General features: G+C 40.0%; 1 protein-coding gene across 1 annotated transcript in view; it reads left to right on the top strand.

Annotated features, from left to right (window-relative positions):
• The window catches only part of ANKFN1 (ankyrin repeat and fibronectin type III domain containing 1), a gene marked incomplete at its 3' end in the record, with an annotated part of 422,952 nt that overhangs the window by 368,695 nt on the left and 38,218 nt on the right, over window positions 1-16,039 (top strand). The window contains exons 12-14 of the mRNA XM_082679310.1: window positions 99-231; window positions 709-825; window positions 9,021-9,236. Coding sequence (XP_082535436.1) covers window positions 99-231; window positions 709-825; window positions 9,021-9,236 — 466 coding nt within the window. The remainder of the gene's footprint in view (window positions 1-98; window positions 232-708; window positions 826-9,020; window positions 9,237-16,039) is intronic.

Raw genomic sequence — 16,039 nt, 5'->3', positions numbered from 1 at the left:
AAATTATCTTTTATCATGTCCAAAAATATTTTTTCCATGATCCAGGCTTGCAGGAGAAGATGATTGAGGACAATTTTTATTTTGCTTTTTCTTTTTAGGGGACTCTACATAGCTGTTATATTTTATTACAAAGACAATATGTTAGTCACCAATGAAGATCAAATACCGATTGCTGAAATAGAAGACTCTCACACCAGTTCCATTGCACAAGATTTTCTGTGGTTCACAAAGGTATCCTGAGTTCTAATTTTATTCTTCCCCACTTTGCACCAACAGTCTGTGCATAAATCTCTGAAACTTTAGTTGAGGGGCTGAGGGGTCTCCAGTGACCAAAATGTTGGGGTGGGAGTAAATTATCTCAAAGGTCTCTTTCAGCCCTGATTTGCCCTATGTCGTTAAGAATGCCAAAATAGTATCTACACTACATTTTCAAAGCAAAGAAGCTTCCATCCTGTCAGATTGTGTCTCCACGATTCTGAGTTATGGGATCATTTGGCAAAGACTAAAATGTGAATCTGATGGTTTCATTAACATTCAGATCTTTTTCCAATTGGACAGAGATCAAAAAGTTGTTTCGCATGCATCTGAAAATGGACTGGAGAACAAACATCGAGGGTCAGGTTTCCTTCTCCCTACGTTGCTTTGATGCCACAACCTAAATCATGTACTGGCTTGGACGATGATATGACTTCGTGACTTCTTTTGCAGCTGTCTTGTATGTGGGAAGATATAAGGTGGCTGAGGCAAAGCACACCTATCTCGATGTCCTCATCCACAGTACTACAAACTCGGCAGAAGATGCTTGCAGCAACAGCCCAGTTACAGGTGAGGGGCCAGGGTTCAACCCAGACCTCCAAGGAAATTTTAGAAAAACACGGCAGTTCAGTTACCAATCCTACCTGGAAAGGATATATGAAGTCTTCTTGGACAGTTTGAGCTGCACACCTGCCTTTGTAGGGAGCCTGTGCTTCTGGCAGTCTCCTGGAAGGAGGAACAGGGGTCTAACCTGAAGAGTCTAGGTGTGAACAAGGAGTAAAGAGACTTGAATTCTGGATTTGATGTTAATCGGTCAACTCATTTCTCCTTTCTGGGTCTGAGTTTAATCACTTGCAAAATAAGAGGTTGACTAGCTCCCTTGAAGACCTCTTGATGCTCTGGCATCCTGTGCATCTATGAGTATACGGAGATAGACAAAGAGACCCCCAGATATTTTAAGGAGTTTCTTGGCTTGATGCTTATGGCATCAATGATGCAAAGGCATTTGCATACATTTTTGATAATTTAAAAAAAAAAAAACTTAAAAGCTTACCTTTAATTCTGAATTTAATCCTTCTGTACTATTAACCCAATCAGATCAGGTCCCCAAGCCCTGCAAGAATCTTTGTAGGTTCCAGAGCCCCTCCAAGAAATGATATTGAATTCTAACCAGTCTCTTCTGGGTTTCCCTTTCATTGTTTTTGGTTTTGTTTTGTTTTGATATCTGAATTCGTGCTTCTTAGCACAAAAAAACATCTGCAACATAGAACTGGGCCCTTTAAGATATCGATAAGCCTTGATCAGTGATGGGTATCTACCTACAAAGCTGTCAGTTACATCAACCCCAGAGATACACATAACAGGAATCTACATAAGCTGTGTTCGGCCAGGCCATACCAACCGAAGCATAAAAACAGAGTCATAATAACAAAAAAAGATTTTCTACAGTTCCACCCCCACCTGCAATTACACGAATTTCATTTCTTGACCCATGCAATAATTTGACTCCTTGCAATAATAATAATTATTGTCTTGCTATTATAATAAATTCTGAAAGGTAACCCTTAAACCTCCTGTTCTATGCTCCATTGCATAGGCAGTATATTGCCTTTTGTCCTCAGTAAGATTTAAAAAAACCGTGCTCTCCATTTCAACTCACTCTTGATTACAGAATCTTCTCCTTCAACTCAAGAAGTTCTTGGAGCTGGGCCATGATGACTGTGCTGAATTCAAAGAGCCTCTTCCTTTCATCACTGACCAGCTTGAGCTGGATCAAGCCACTAGACCTCAAGAACACCTCTTTCTTTAGGATAAACTTCATTCCCAGTAGGCTCCTTGGTCCCTTAGTAAAGTTCTTTCCCAGGAGTCCTTAATGGACCCTCCCATTAGCCCACCATACAGCCCAGACGTGCTTAGATCACAGACTGAACAACTTTAGAATTTCAAACGGGGCTCTTTATTTTATGTTTATTAGAGGCTTCCTAGAACACCTTCATCTGATATCAGTAACATGAGAAGGGTTAGGCTGTCTGTCACAAGCCACTGCAGTTAAACACTGAGGGGCTAGAGGGAAGCCATGATGGTCAGTGTGCCCTACTCAACTATTACTTCCATTGCAACAGCTCTTGGATTTGGCCCCCCAAGGTACTGACCCCCATCACTTTTCATAATGCATCAGCCCCCTTCTGAGGTCATTTTCCTCCTTGCCTAGCTTAGATTAATTAGCCCATCATAATCACTCTCTTGAAAATCCTCTTAATTTCTGGCCACTGTCTCCCTCCATATTACCTATTTGGAAAAAAATCCAAGCCTGGATGAATCCAACATGTCTACCCTAGAGTAGTTGTACACTGCTGCAGAAAAAGCATCACTGAAAAGGGGGGGGTGAGGTATGATTGGTTTTATGTTAAATTCATGACTACAATTCTCACACATAAGGTTACCTTGTGATCACATTCCATTTCTCTACTAAATTCACTTTCCCAAATTACAAGGCAACTATTTAGAACCTTTTCCATTCTACCACATCTCTTTCCCCTTCCCCACATTCTCCATCCCCACATCAGGTGACACTTTACTGTATAACTCATCAAGAAAATAAATAGGAAATAATTCTTTTTCCACTGCCAAATTGAAAGGCCTCCTTGCACTGATGCTACTTTCTCTTCCTCCCTCCCCCCCACCATTCCAACAGATAAAGCCTCACTCCTCCTACCCAAGGCTCATCCCTCACATGTGCTCTGGATCTCAGTTCTTCACTCCCTCCTTCAGCTACCAATCTCTCTTCTCTTCTTTAGAACCAAACTTCTTGAAAGGGTGGCCAACATTCTCCTTTTGCATTTACTTCCTCACTTCCCATTTAGTTCCAAGCTCTTTCCCTGACTTTTGTGACCACCATGCCTACCAAACTGCTCTCTCAGGCCACCAATAATCAGAGGCAGATGGTGCTCGTAAAGCTTGAGCCGAAAGGCCCCTCACTTGCATGACCCCGTGAGTGTGGGAGTCGTGCAGTGCTCAGGGAGGGGAAGTTGGGTTACAGTCTTCGTGATAAACTGCCTAAAGAAACCCAGGAGGGAAAGGGGATCAGAAATTCCAAATACTCCAGTATTGGGGGAGATTTTCTTTTTAGTCTAAATATTCACTTTTTTTTTTAATTCACTTTTATACCTAACTTTCATATTTGTAATTTTGTATTCTTTATCTTAAAGAGGACCCCAAAATTGTGTGGTACAGGCCCCTACAAAACCTGGATCCATCCCTGCCAATGACTTCAGTTTCACTATGTCCAAATGACACTTTTAAATCCTCTTTGCAACTGACATCTCAGCAGCATTTGATACACTTGGTCCTGCTGTCCTTTTTTAAACTGCCACATCCCTTGGCTTCCATGACTCCATACTTTCCAGATTTTTCCAACTTCCTGGCCTGTCTCAGTCTCCTCTGCTAGCTTAAATGCTGTTTCCTCTGCTTAGAATCCTCTTCTACTTCTTTGTCTCACTAATTCCTACATATCCTTCAGATCTCAGCTTCATTTTTATACTTCCTCAGGGAGCCTTTCTCTGATCTCCCAATTAAGTGAATCACTCACATAGCACCTTGCATTCTTCATTCAGAATGGTGATCATAATACCATTAGTTAATTATCTGTATCGTTATCTGGTCACTGACCAACGTGGACTGTGAGTCCCTGAGCTCAGGGAATGTATCTGCCTTGGTTACCACTATATCCCCCATGTGTGGCATGTGGCAGATCATCCTTAAGTACTGGCTGGATAAATAACTGTATTTATCAGTCCAACCCCTGTACCCCTAATATCACACTGGAGGGTACGCTATCTAACCAAAGGGAAAAGGGATCACAGAAACGTACCTCATGCCATAGTTACCACCTGGAGAGCTCTCCAGCCCTGCACAGTGACCAGTGCCTCGTAGTACTTAATAGTTACCCCTTTCAGTGCCCATCAAAGGTCAGAGCACCACCTGCCTAAACAACAGCAGTCACTTTCATCTTTTTTTGTAATACCTATTGCCCAAACTCCTTGCTGACCTTTACAATGAAAATGTCTAGAAATACTGAAGCCACTCTTTTTTTGGGGGGGGGCGTGGAAGGGCGGGGGGCGACAAGGCATAGAAAAAAACTTTTCAGAAGAGGAAGAAACATAAGTTTGGGGAGATTTATGCTTAATATTTTAGGTCTCTTTGCTAATCGAACATGTCTTACAATGTCCTGAGAAACGTTAAAAGGCATCCTTAAATAGCTCGATTGGCATCAGCCATACATAAATCCTATTGCTTTACCTATGGTATATCTCATTTTACTCTCCCCCCCTTTCCAGCATCACTACCACTGCTTCATTACTCCAGATATGTCAAAAGCCTCCAAAGTCATCCTCCTGCTTCCAGTCTTAACACCCTCCAACCTGTTCTCCACACTCCTGCCAGAGTAGCCAATAAAGGATGCTGACCATGTCATTCCCTGACTCACACTCTTTCAAGAGTGGCGCAGACATTTTATCACGGCACACAAAGGCCTTCCTTGCCATCTTTCTCCCTCTCCTCTGTTTCCATGGCACCCTGACTTACCTTCATCAAGTACATACAAACCACTGTACACCCTGTGCCTTATTTTCCAGTTTCTGCTCTATAGGGAGTTTTTTTTTTAATTGACTTTTATTAGAGTATAGTTGCTTTACCATGTTGTGGTAGTTTCTACTGTACAGCAAAGTGAACCAGCTATACGTATGCATATATCCCCTGTTTTTGGATTTCCTTCCCATTTAGGTCACCACAGAGCATTGAGTTCCCTGAGCTATACAGTAGGTTCTCGTTAGTTATCTCCTTTATACATACGAAGGTTCTTTAATACATGATAATAAATAATAATCGTGAAACAACTTTCATTTCTCTAACAGAGTAAGTGCCAGCCATTTTGCTAAGTGCTTTCCAAACTATATCTCATTTTATCTTCACCACACCATAATGAGAAATTACTATTATTGATATTCATTTAACACTGGATAAAACTGAGGCCTAGAAAGGGAAAATAACTTGCCCAAGGTTGCACAGATAGGAAGTAGCAGAGCCTGGATACAAACCCTGATCTATATAACTCCAAAGCCTGTATTCTTTCCAATATTTCATCACCTTATTGTGCATTCATTTTACAAAAAGCAGACAAAAATCTTAAACAGAATGAATTATATACATTATAGTTTAAAAAGAAAAGGTAAAAGTCTATTCTGTATCATTTGGAGCCTATCTAGGAGAAGTGGTCTTACATTTTATCTGGAAGAAGGTAAAGTATGAATTAATATGACCTAGGCAGGAGAGATAAGTATCTGCCAGCATTAGGATTAAAAAATACTAATAATAAGATTAGAAAGCCTATAAGTGGCCAGGACCCCACACTGTTTTTCTTACTTTTAGGAAAATGGCAGAGGCCCCAAGAGGCAGAAGGGTATATTCCTCTTACACTGAGAGATACCTGAACTACTTATCCTCAAAATACAGGAATAACCTGAAACTAGATTGGGTTATATTAAACTTTCCTCCTCCACAGATTTTATTTTTTTCCTGCAAACTCTTACTTTATTTTTTATTGGAATATAGTTGATTTACAATGTTGTGTTAGTTTCAGATGTACAGCAAAGTGAATCAGTTATACATATACATATATCCCATCTTTTTTAGATTCTTTTCCCATATAGGTCATTATAGAGTACTGAGTAGAGTTCCCTGTGCTATACAGTAGGTCCTTATTAGTTATCTATCTTATAGATAGTAGTGTGTATGTGTCAATCTCAATCTCCCAATTTATCCCTCCTCCCCTTTCCCCCCGGTAACCATAAGTTTGTTTTCTACATCTGTGACTCTATTTCTGTTTTGTAAATAAGTTCATTTGTACCATTTTTTTTTAACATCTTTATTGGGGTATAATTGCTTTACAATGGTGTGTTAGTTTCTGCTTTATAACAAAGTGAATCAGTCATACATAAACATATGTTCCCATATGTCTTCCCTCTTGCGTCTCCCTCCCTCCCACCCTCCCTATCCCACCCCTCCAGGCTGTCACAACATTTGTACCATTTTTTTTAGCTTCCTCCTCTACGGCTTTTAGAAACGAGTGTTAGTGAGCTAAAGCCAGGTAACAATTCATGAATACTATGTCTCTTTCATTTTTCAAGGGGGGGAGAAGGTTTCCCCGAAATTTTACTCTTCTTTTCCAGGCCTTCATATCTCTACGCCAGACCTCCTTCAACTTCCCATGTCACCCCAAACTGAATGAAAGTCTCTAAGTATTGTGCATCTGTCCAGGGCTTACTGACAGCCCTGTGGTTTGCTGTGGTTATAACCTAGAGGCATTCCTGTGAGCCATCAGATGCCTTTTATTTCTCTTTACCTTGTACAATCCTCAGAGTTCCCAGATCTCCTAATCTTGATGGCATAGCATGACAGGTATTAACATGGTATGTTTTTCCTTTAGGCACTAAAGAACCCCAAATTTGCCCCCTTAGAACATGGTTGCAACTTATTTTCCAAAGATATTCCTCTTTTAAATTGGCCTCTTCCCAGAGTTAGCTTATCCAACCCAATTTGCTATCAATAAAGAATTTCAGGAAGACTTTTAGTGCTTCTCGTTTAGTCAGCATATCCAAAACTAACAGTGAATCACTGATAATAAACTCTGCCTAAATGAAATGACCATCTCATTCAATGTCCACTCACCCACTTTGATCCAAAGCAAATCAAATTTTCCAGTGTCCTAATGATGTTACTTCAGTCAACAAAAATTTCTTGAGCTATTACTATGTACCAGGCACTGTGCAAGGAACCCAGAGAAACAGAGATGAAAAAACCATGATTTCATGACATGTACGTCAATACACAGGAAAGTCAGAGTCATGCTAAGATACAAGTTGGTACACGAAGCAGTAGGGGACAAAAAAGGAGATGATAAGTTCTACCTGTGAGAGTTGAGAAAGTCCTCCCAGAGAAGGTGAGACCCGGGCTGAGTGTTGAAAATAAGTAAGTATAAACCAGGGTGGAATTCCAGTTGGAGCACTAAAGAAAGCCCATACCCTGCCTACTTGTATCAAGCTCGAAAGTTTACGAAACACTTTCTCATACGTTGCTTGACTTAATCCACCAATCATTCTATAAGGTAAGGATTAGCGTAAGGGATGTCTGAGCTGTAAGGACTCTTAATTTTAGATGATGAAACTCAGAGCCAGAAAGAGTAAGTCATTTTTTAGAAGTTTAAGTGTTAATGAACAGCAGCCAGACCTGAAACTCAACACCAGGCTAACTAAAGGCTTAACAGCAGTAATGTGCTGGAGCCAACTTGTACTCGCTTAGGAGAGCCAACAGTTAAGTATTCAGAGATTTTCAAAGCCTGTTGTCACAACCTTTGGTAGCTTGAAATAGGGTACTGTGGGAGTCTTTACACCACAGAAATTGGCATATTATATATCAAGCCTTTTTTTTTTTTTTTTTGATGGCCAGTTTACCAGCATGCCATTGCTGATTGGCCAGTACTGCTTTGCAGCAAACTGCTTTATATAAGACTGTAGTACTACACATGGCTGGATTAAAAGCCTTACCCAATTACTTCTCTATGATTTAGAAGTTAATTGTTAGAAAGGGATAATCTGACTGAGTAGTTAGACCATTTTTAAAAACAGTAATCCTTCCAAATGAATTTTTATAATGTCAATAATTATTTATGAAATTTCTTATGTATGTGTTCTGTCCTTGCAAATTAAGAAAAGAAAAAAAAAGACATAGTCCCTACCTATGAGGAACATTCCACTGTTTTTGTAAATGTGAATACTGATCAGCTGGCTCATTCATTTTTAGGTCATCCTTATCACTTTCACAAATTCCAGTTCTATTTTTGCACTCCTGCTAACAGGTTATCTTGTCAGCACTTATGTGAGCTCACAAAAATAACAGCCAGGAGCTCTGAGATGATTAATTATTTTAAAAAGCTATAGATATTCAAAGTAAAAGGGTATTTTATCCTATTCATCCAGTGCTCTAAGTTAGAAATCTTCAATCCTTGCACATTTGTAAAACTGCTTATTTTAATAACAACTACCTGGGCCCCTTCACATTTAATGTGGCATCCTTCTCTTCTTACCTTTCTCAAAGTATTGTCTACCTTGTTGACCTAGCTCACAAACAATTTTAAAAAAATTTTAAATAAACAGAACTCTCTGAAATGCAGATAAGTCAAACCAGGCCAATCTCCCAATTAAAGTTATCTTGAAGGGAATGTGCAGTCATTTGGGGACCTGTACAATGTGCTACATTGTCAATTCACTTCTTCATTTTAAACAACCCCACTTCATACCAGCTTACTGTAGATCTCTTGAAAACTCCACAAGTAGCATGCCTGAAATATCAGGCATTTTTCTTTAAAACATCTGGGATTCTCTTCAAGTGCTGGTAACTGAGGTTTATGTGCCGGTGTGTCTATGTGGGTAAGAGATATTTACAGATATTAAATTTGCTTAAAAAAAAACATAATTTTTGTGCCTCTTGCTATAATCTTTGCAGGCTTATGGTGAAGACATTCTCTTTGAGCTTCTGTTCAGTACATTTGTATGATGCTACATATTCCATTATAGGGTTAAGTCTGCTCAACAACAACCACCAAAAAACAGCTTCTCAGAAACATCAGATAATTATTCAGTGTCTTTTGTTGCAGTTTTGTTGCTTTGTTTGCACATCATCTAAGCTACCAGAAATCTGTTTGTTTCTAGAATTTACTTGGGACACACAATTTGGGAAGAGTTTACTATGAACCCATTAAAGACCGGCATGGAAACATCCTCATAGTCACCATCAGAGAGGTGGAGATGCTCTATTCATTTTTTAATGGCAAATGGATGCAGATCTCAAAGCTGCAAAGCCAGAGGAAGTCTCTCTCAACACCTGAGGAGCCAACAGCCTTAGACATTTTACTGATAACCATCCAGGTATGTAGTCTTTTCAATTTTCCTAATAAAAATTCCAAACACACTTATTGAGGTTCTAGTGAAATGTATCAAGAGCCATTTACATATGCAGTAATGGAATGAAGAGGTCCGGAGGCATGTCATTGTTTGTATTCCACACGTAGGAAAGATTCAAAAGCATCAATCAGCTCGTCACTTCTACAAGTCCCTTCCAAGGCCCTAAAAACTTCACATTCATAATTTTGTATTCCTTTCCTTAAGAAAAGCACAAAAAATTGTATCAGCTTAAGGCCCCACCAAACTTGGATTTGCCCCTAGACACACAGCTAGAAAATGGCAGAGCTGAAAGTTGAACTCGGATCTTCTGATTGGAAGCAGGCTTCTTTCTGCTATATTATATCACATTTGGAGGCAGGAGTTAGGATTTTAATGAGTGAGGGATGGGAGGCGAAATAAAAGATGAGTCACCTGAGAACTAAATAGCCACCAAAATTCAAAAACCAGGCAGCTGAGATCCAGTCTCTTAACCTGGATGGCAGAGCTAGGATACAAACCTATACCTCGTGCTCCTGAGTCTAGCGCTCTCTCCACGCCACCACACAGCTTCACATGTTCTTATGTAAACATGGGCTTCAAGCTGTTTCTTTTTCCTTCTTTTAAATCCAGTGATGGGGATGAGTTCTATAGAGCTCTCCAGTTAGGTGGCAAAGCTAGGAGAAACAACTACCTTGAGGCCTACACAACCAATGGCATATATCGACAAGACAGCCAATCTGGAGTAATGGGGAAGAAAGGGCTCAATCTCAGACAAACAAGCCAAACCCAAGCCTTGGCCCGGTAACCCCTCAGATCACCCTAAACAGCTAAGTAACCAGCCTGCTGACGTACTTTCATTCTCCACTGAGGGGTGGCTAGTACAATAACCTCACCTTTCTATTACTTGCTCTGGCCCAGACCAGGATAAAGTCCAGTGTAGCAAAGGTAAGCTAATTGGTCAAAGCCAATACCTCTGGATTTGATTTCATGGAATTTGGGTTCATATGAAATTTATAGAGGGTGAGGGTGTGTGTGTGTGTGCGCGCGCGTGTGTGTAGGTGGGAGCAGGGAACACAAACACATTCGTGGTTCCCCTCCTCACCTTTTATAAGTAAGTGCTAAAAGAAACATTTTAAAAATCATAATAAATTGAGCTTTTACAGGGTGACTAATACACTAATCTCCTATAGGGATAAATTGGAGTCTGGGCTACCTTTGCTCCTAGAAACATAGCACAGGCCCCAGCATGATATAATACCTGGTTTCTCCTAGACTTATTACATTAAAAATGTGTTACAGGTGCAGAAAAATTCCAATCTGGCAAAAAGTTGTTAGAGAAGGAGACCAAAAATAGAGGCAAGATCAGGTTTCCACACAGATCCAAGTGGAACATTTACCCCCGCTGACTGGCACATTCCTGCTTGATGTCATTCCCACCCACCCCCTACTCTCCTTTTTTCTCCTTCTACTTTTTCTCTCTCCCCTCCTTCCCATACAGGCCTTACACTGGAGAGGAAATGGGGGAATAAAACTATTAGTGCGGTATTCAGTTACTCCTAGACTTAACATTTAATTATGTCAGGAGGCAGCCCCACCAATTCAACATAGAGATAGGTCTTGGTGGTTGACCAAAGCAGGCTGGGTAATTCCCACAATTCCAGGCCACAAACCACTCTTTTTTCTCAGGGTCATAAGAGTGATGACCTCCAGGCCTTCTGATTGGAAGCCTGAGCTTCTTTCTGCTACATCACACCACATTCTGAGGCACCACTTTGGACTCAGGCCGACTGGGTATGATTCCTGACTCCACCTTTTCTGGTTATGTGACTAGAACAAGTTACTTAATTTCTTACCTCCTGTATTTCCTTCTCTGCAAAACAACCTACTTCACTGGGTTCTAATGAAGAGTAAATGAGTTAAATACATAAAGCATTAGAAGAGGAGCACAAAGTGAGTGGTCTATAAATGTTAGTTATTTTTATTATTTCTCTACTCAGAAAAATCCAACCAATGCTAGGCTCTCCCTCAGGGCACACCCAGTCCATCTCCTTCTCATCTGTACTCTCCCAGGAGACCCTAGGTACTGGCTCAGTCATTTCACTACTTCTACCTTTTCGTAAGAACTAAGGAAAAATTGTATAAAGACTAAATGATCCACAATGGAGTTTTCAAAACAGATAAGGGCTTTAACAAAATCTGGGCCCATAACTAATGCACTAATCCTTTAGGGCCCCAGGGAACCTCCAGGGTCTAACCCGCTCAAATTCCTGACCCTCTCAAGTCCCAGACCTTCATAACAGGCCTCTCTCATATATCTGGAAGGGAGAGAGAAATCCTTCCCACACTTGCCTGGGAAGGAAAAGAGAGTTATTACAGACAAGTTAGAATCCCCCTGAGCAAACTAACTGGCAATGAGGGTACAGTTGACCCTTGAACAAACAACATGGGGGTTAAGGGTGCTGACACCAACCCCCCAGTAGTAAATCCAAATATAACTTTTGAAGCCCCAAAATTATAATGTGAAAAAGAAATTCATATTTATTTAGAGGTATAACAATTCATGCATTGATAATAAAGAAGCAGCAGTATGACTGCTTTATGGTAGCCTAGTGTAACTGATACAATTGCTTCACAGTAGCCTAGCCTATATATGCTTATGAATGGTCATAAAATTTTTACGGCATACAGTATTATAGTCACATTCATAGTACAGTATTGGAAACATTGTTACTTTTTTTAAAAAAACACTTACCTGTGATGACAGGCTGATAGGCAGTTTCTCCAATTACAAGAGACAGGCATACTGTATGGTAATGTAATTCTCTGAAAAAAAAGTTATAAAACAGTAAGAAAACTAAAACATTATTAATTTTACATTAAATACTACTCACCTTTTGCCTATGTAAGGATAGGTTATCCACCTCAATACAAGTCTAGCACAATGTTCCACACATATATTTTTGTATATTTATTGAAATCCAGGTATAAGTGGACTCACACAGTACAAACCCATGTTGTTCAAGGGTCAACTGTGTTTCCAACAGAAAGGCCCCTCTCAGGTGCTGAGTTTCTCTGACCATAATCTTCAGGGGTCACTTCAATAACTGGAAACCTCCAGGTAAAGTTTTCTCTGAAGATTAATCTCTCACATTTGTACTACACGTTCAAGTTTATAACACTTTGTCACATCTATATCATTTGATCCTCATGAAAACCCAGTGAGGTTGAGTGGGAAATTTCTGTCCAATTCATAAATGAAGCTATGGATTTCAGGGAAGTAACTCACCAAGGTCCTATCAGCCAAAAAAGCAGCCTGTGGGACTAAGACACAAGTCTTCTGACTCCTAGCCTGGTGCCCTTCCCATTCTGCCATGCTGCTTTACACACCTTTCCCGTCCTTTTCTCTAGATCCTTTTTAAAAGTGTGATCCTACAGAAGCTGTGGTGAAGCTTGCCCTCTATCTCCCTCCCATCCCTGCTTTCCTTCCCTTGATCTCCTTAGGCATTTCTTGTCACCTACAAGGACCCAGCATCTTCTTCTTACACCTGAGGTGCCCAGGACCTACTATCTCTTCTGCCCTTTTCTGCTTTTTTCCTGCACATTCCTGCTCTCTCTACCTCCAAGGAACCCCTAACGTGGGGATCAAAAACTACTGGAATCAGGAAGATTAATGGAAATGAGTCAACTGGGCTGGATATAAGAAACAATTGGGGTCACACAAAACTTGTTCACCAATGTTCATGGCAGAAGTATTCACAGTAGCCAAAGAGTGGAAACAACCTACATGTCCAATAACTGATGAATGGATAAACAAAAGTGATGTATTCATATAATGGAATATTATTCAGCCATAAATGAAGTACTGATCCATGCTAATATGGATGAAAGCATTATGCTAAGTGAAAAAAGCCAGACACAAAATGCTACACAATTAAATATCCAGTACAAGCAAAGCCATAGAGACAGAAAGTAGATGAGTGGTTCCAGGGGCAGGAAGAGGAGGGACTGGGGAATGACAGCTAATGAATGGGAGTTTTCTTTTTGGAATGTTGAAAATAATCTGAAATTAGATAGCGGTGATAGTTGCACAGCCTTGTGACTATAGTAAAAACCACTGAATTTCACACTTTAAAAGAGTGAATTTTATGGTATATGAGTTATATGTCAATATAAAAAAAAGTGGAAGTAACAAAGACTATAGTAATCTGAAGAGCCCCTGTCTCATCTAAAGAACAGCCCTATTCAGCCTCAACTAATTGCAGTGGAAGAAAGTGGTCCCAATGTTGAAATATTTTTCCATTTTTAAAGAGAAGTTGAAAGTCCAGAGTTTGGGATAAAATCTCTTTATTTTTAAAAGTTAGAAAATGATTCAGAAAATTTACATTCTTGGCAGCCTATATAATCTTGGGCCACAGGCCACCATTTTATGACCTCTGTTAACCCTGGACAATTCAGCTTCCATACCCTATCCAACAAAACAAAAGCCCTGTAGTTATTGGAAAAGCAACTACACATTGTTCCTCTAACAAGCTCTTAGGGTATCTGATCAATGAAGAGAAGAAGGGTATACCCTTCCTGGTCACTGCTCCAACACAACATATTCTCTCCCGAAGGTTCAGCCCCAGACCCCCAGTACCTCTGGGCCTCTCACTTCATAGTTAATAAACATTTTTTCATCACCAGCTAGGTGCCAGGAACTCTTCTAGGTGCTATAGGAAAACCAAATGAATAACTCAAGGTCCTTCCTTTCAAGTTCAGTCAAGGGAGGGAGACAGACTTGTACACAAATCAAGGTAATACAAGGCAGAATTAAACCAGAACCTGCTAGCAGCACAAACAGTGTACTATGAAAGCACAGACAAAGCAAGTATTAATTCTACCTGGAAATATCAGGGAAGCCGTTGTAGAAGAGGTGACATTTGGCTGAGCCATGAAGGGTAAGTTAAGTTTACCAGGTGGAGAAAAAAAGAGAGCGAGAAAGACAGGGGGGAGGGAGAAGAAAGGAAAGGGGGAGGGAAGAAGAAAGGAAGAGAGGAAAGAAGGGAGGAAGGAAGGAATTAATTAAATAGAGAATTAAATTAAATAGAGGGCATGGTACAAAAAATTAAGGTAAAAGCTGGAAAAGGAGATCCCACCCTCCCTTGAGTCCACAATGGACCTTACACAACATTTATTATACTGGGTTAAGAACAACTTGCTCACATGTCTCTCTCACAAACTGAAATACGAGTTCCATGAAAAGAAGGATCATGTCCTATTCATCTTGATGTCACTAACATCCCAGCGTAATGCCTGATACATAGTAAGTGCTCGATAAAAGTTGGTAGAATGAGTGAATTCATGAACCAACAAAGAATCAAAGAAGAGAGATTAGGCTATGTATGAGGAAGGAAAAAGCAATCCATTTTGGCTGGAGATAAGGGACACAAGAGGACTGCCGTGGAAGTAGAGACTGGAAATGCAGGTTAGAGGTCAAATCAGGCAATATATAAACCCACAGGCATTTGATTTGGCTTAGGGGGCCTTTCTAACGTACCTCAGATTATGTGAATAGGACAGCTTCTTTCTCTTCCCATGCATTTCTCAGGCTCCAAAAACATTCTGACTAATGAAGGCTAAATGACTATGTAAAGGCAGGAAAACACATAGTAGATGCTCAGTAATAGTCTTTAAAAAAATTGAATGGAAGAGTGAATGACTCCATCCCAGAATGGTGTTGTTTTTTACATAACCACAGTATGTTCCTAACTCACATTCTATTTGTGGTCAGTTCTGACCCCCACATGTTTTTTCTTTACTCATACCCATTCTATATTTGTACTCTTGGGTTTGGGTCTTTACAAGCACATTTTCTTATTACGTTTCAACCCTAATTATGATAGGCTTATTTTTCCAATGCATAAGGTCATTCAGAGCTTTATTACTATTTTCCAGAAAATCAAAACCACACCAACTTTGGGACCCACAAATTTGATACACACATTCTTCATTCCTTTGTCTGGAACATCAATAAACATGATGAACCGACTGGCTCTCAGGACCAGTCTCTACTGGGCCATCGCTCAGTATGTCCTACTATTCCCATACTATCCCCATCATCCACAAATCTTCAACCCTGATATTCAGCTTATTATTAAAGTCATGCGGTCAAGATTCTATTGATACTTTTCCCAGATTATCTAGTGAAACAGATTACACTGGAGACAACCCCCTGGTCTATGGACCTTGCTCTTTTGCTATAGGAAATTAAAGTTGTCTGTATGATCTGCCCATCACAAAACCATGCTGACTCCTATTTAGTGTCTCAGGGTTTCCTAGGTGACTGCAAATTGATTGACTGATGGTTTGTTCTCATTTTTCCCAAAGATCTATAAGTTGGTGGTCTTTAATTACTAGTGTCATTCTGTGTTTCTCCCCTTCCTGTTTCAAAGATAGGCATATTTGCCCTTTTCCAGTCTTTAGGGACTTTTCCAGTTCTCCATCACTTCTCAAAAATAATGATCTGTGGGTTTGTGGCCACATCTGCTTGTACAGCAAGCACCCCTAGGGTGCATATCGTCAAATTCTGCTGATTAAATACTTGCATTTTTCCTTCTCTCATTAACTGTTTCTCTCTCTTTGATTACCTGTTCATTTCTCAAAATTTCACCTTGACTGAACTTCCTCTAGTCAACTAATTATCTGCAATCTGTTCTGAAGAGACAAGATGAAAACACTCAGCCTTATCAATCTCCTTATATTAATAAGAATTCCCTCCTTCTTAATCATGAAGTCAAATTTTTCTAGTC

Source organism: Grampus griseus, assembly GCF_964374135.1.
Source record: "Grampus griseus genome assembly, chromosome: 20".
NCBI classification, from domain to species: domain Eukaryota; kingdom Metazoa; phylum Chordata; class Mammalia; order Artiodactyla; family Delphinidae; genus Grampus; species Grampus griseus.
This window is presented reverse-complemented; position numbering and strand designations above follow the sequence as displayed.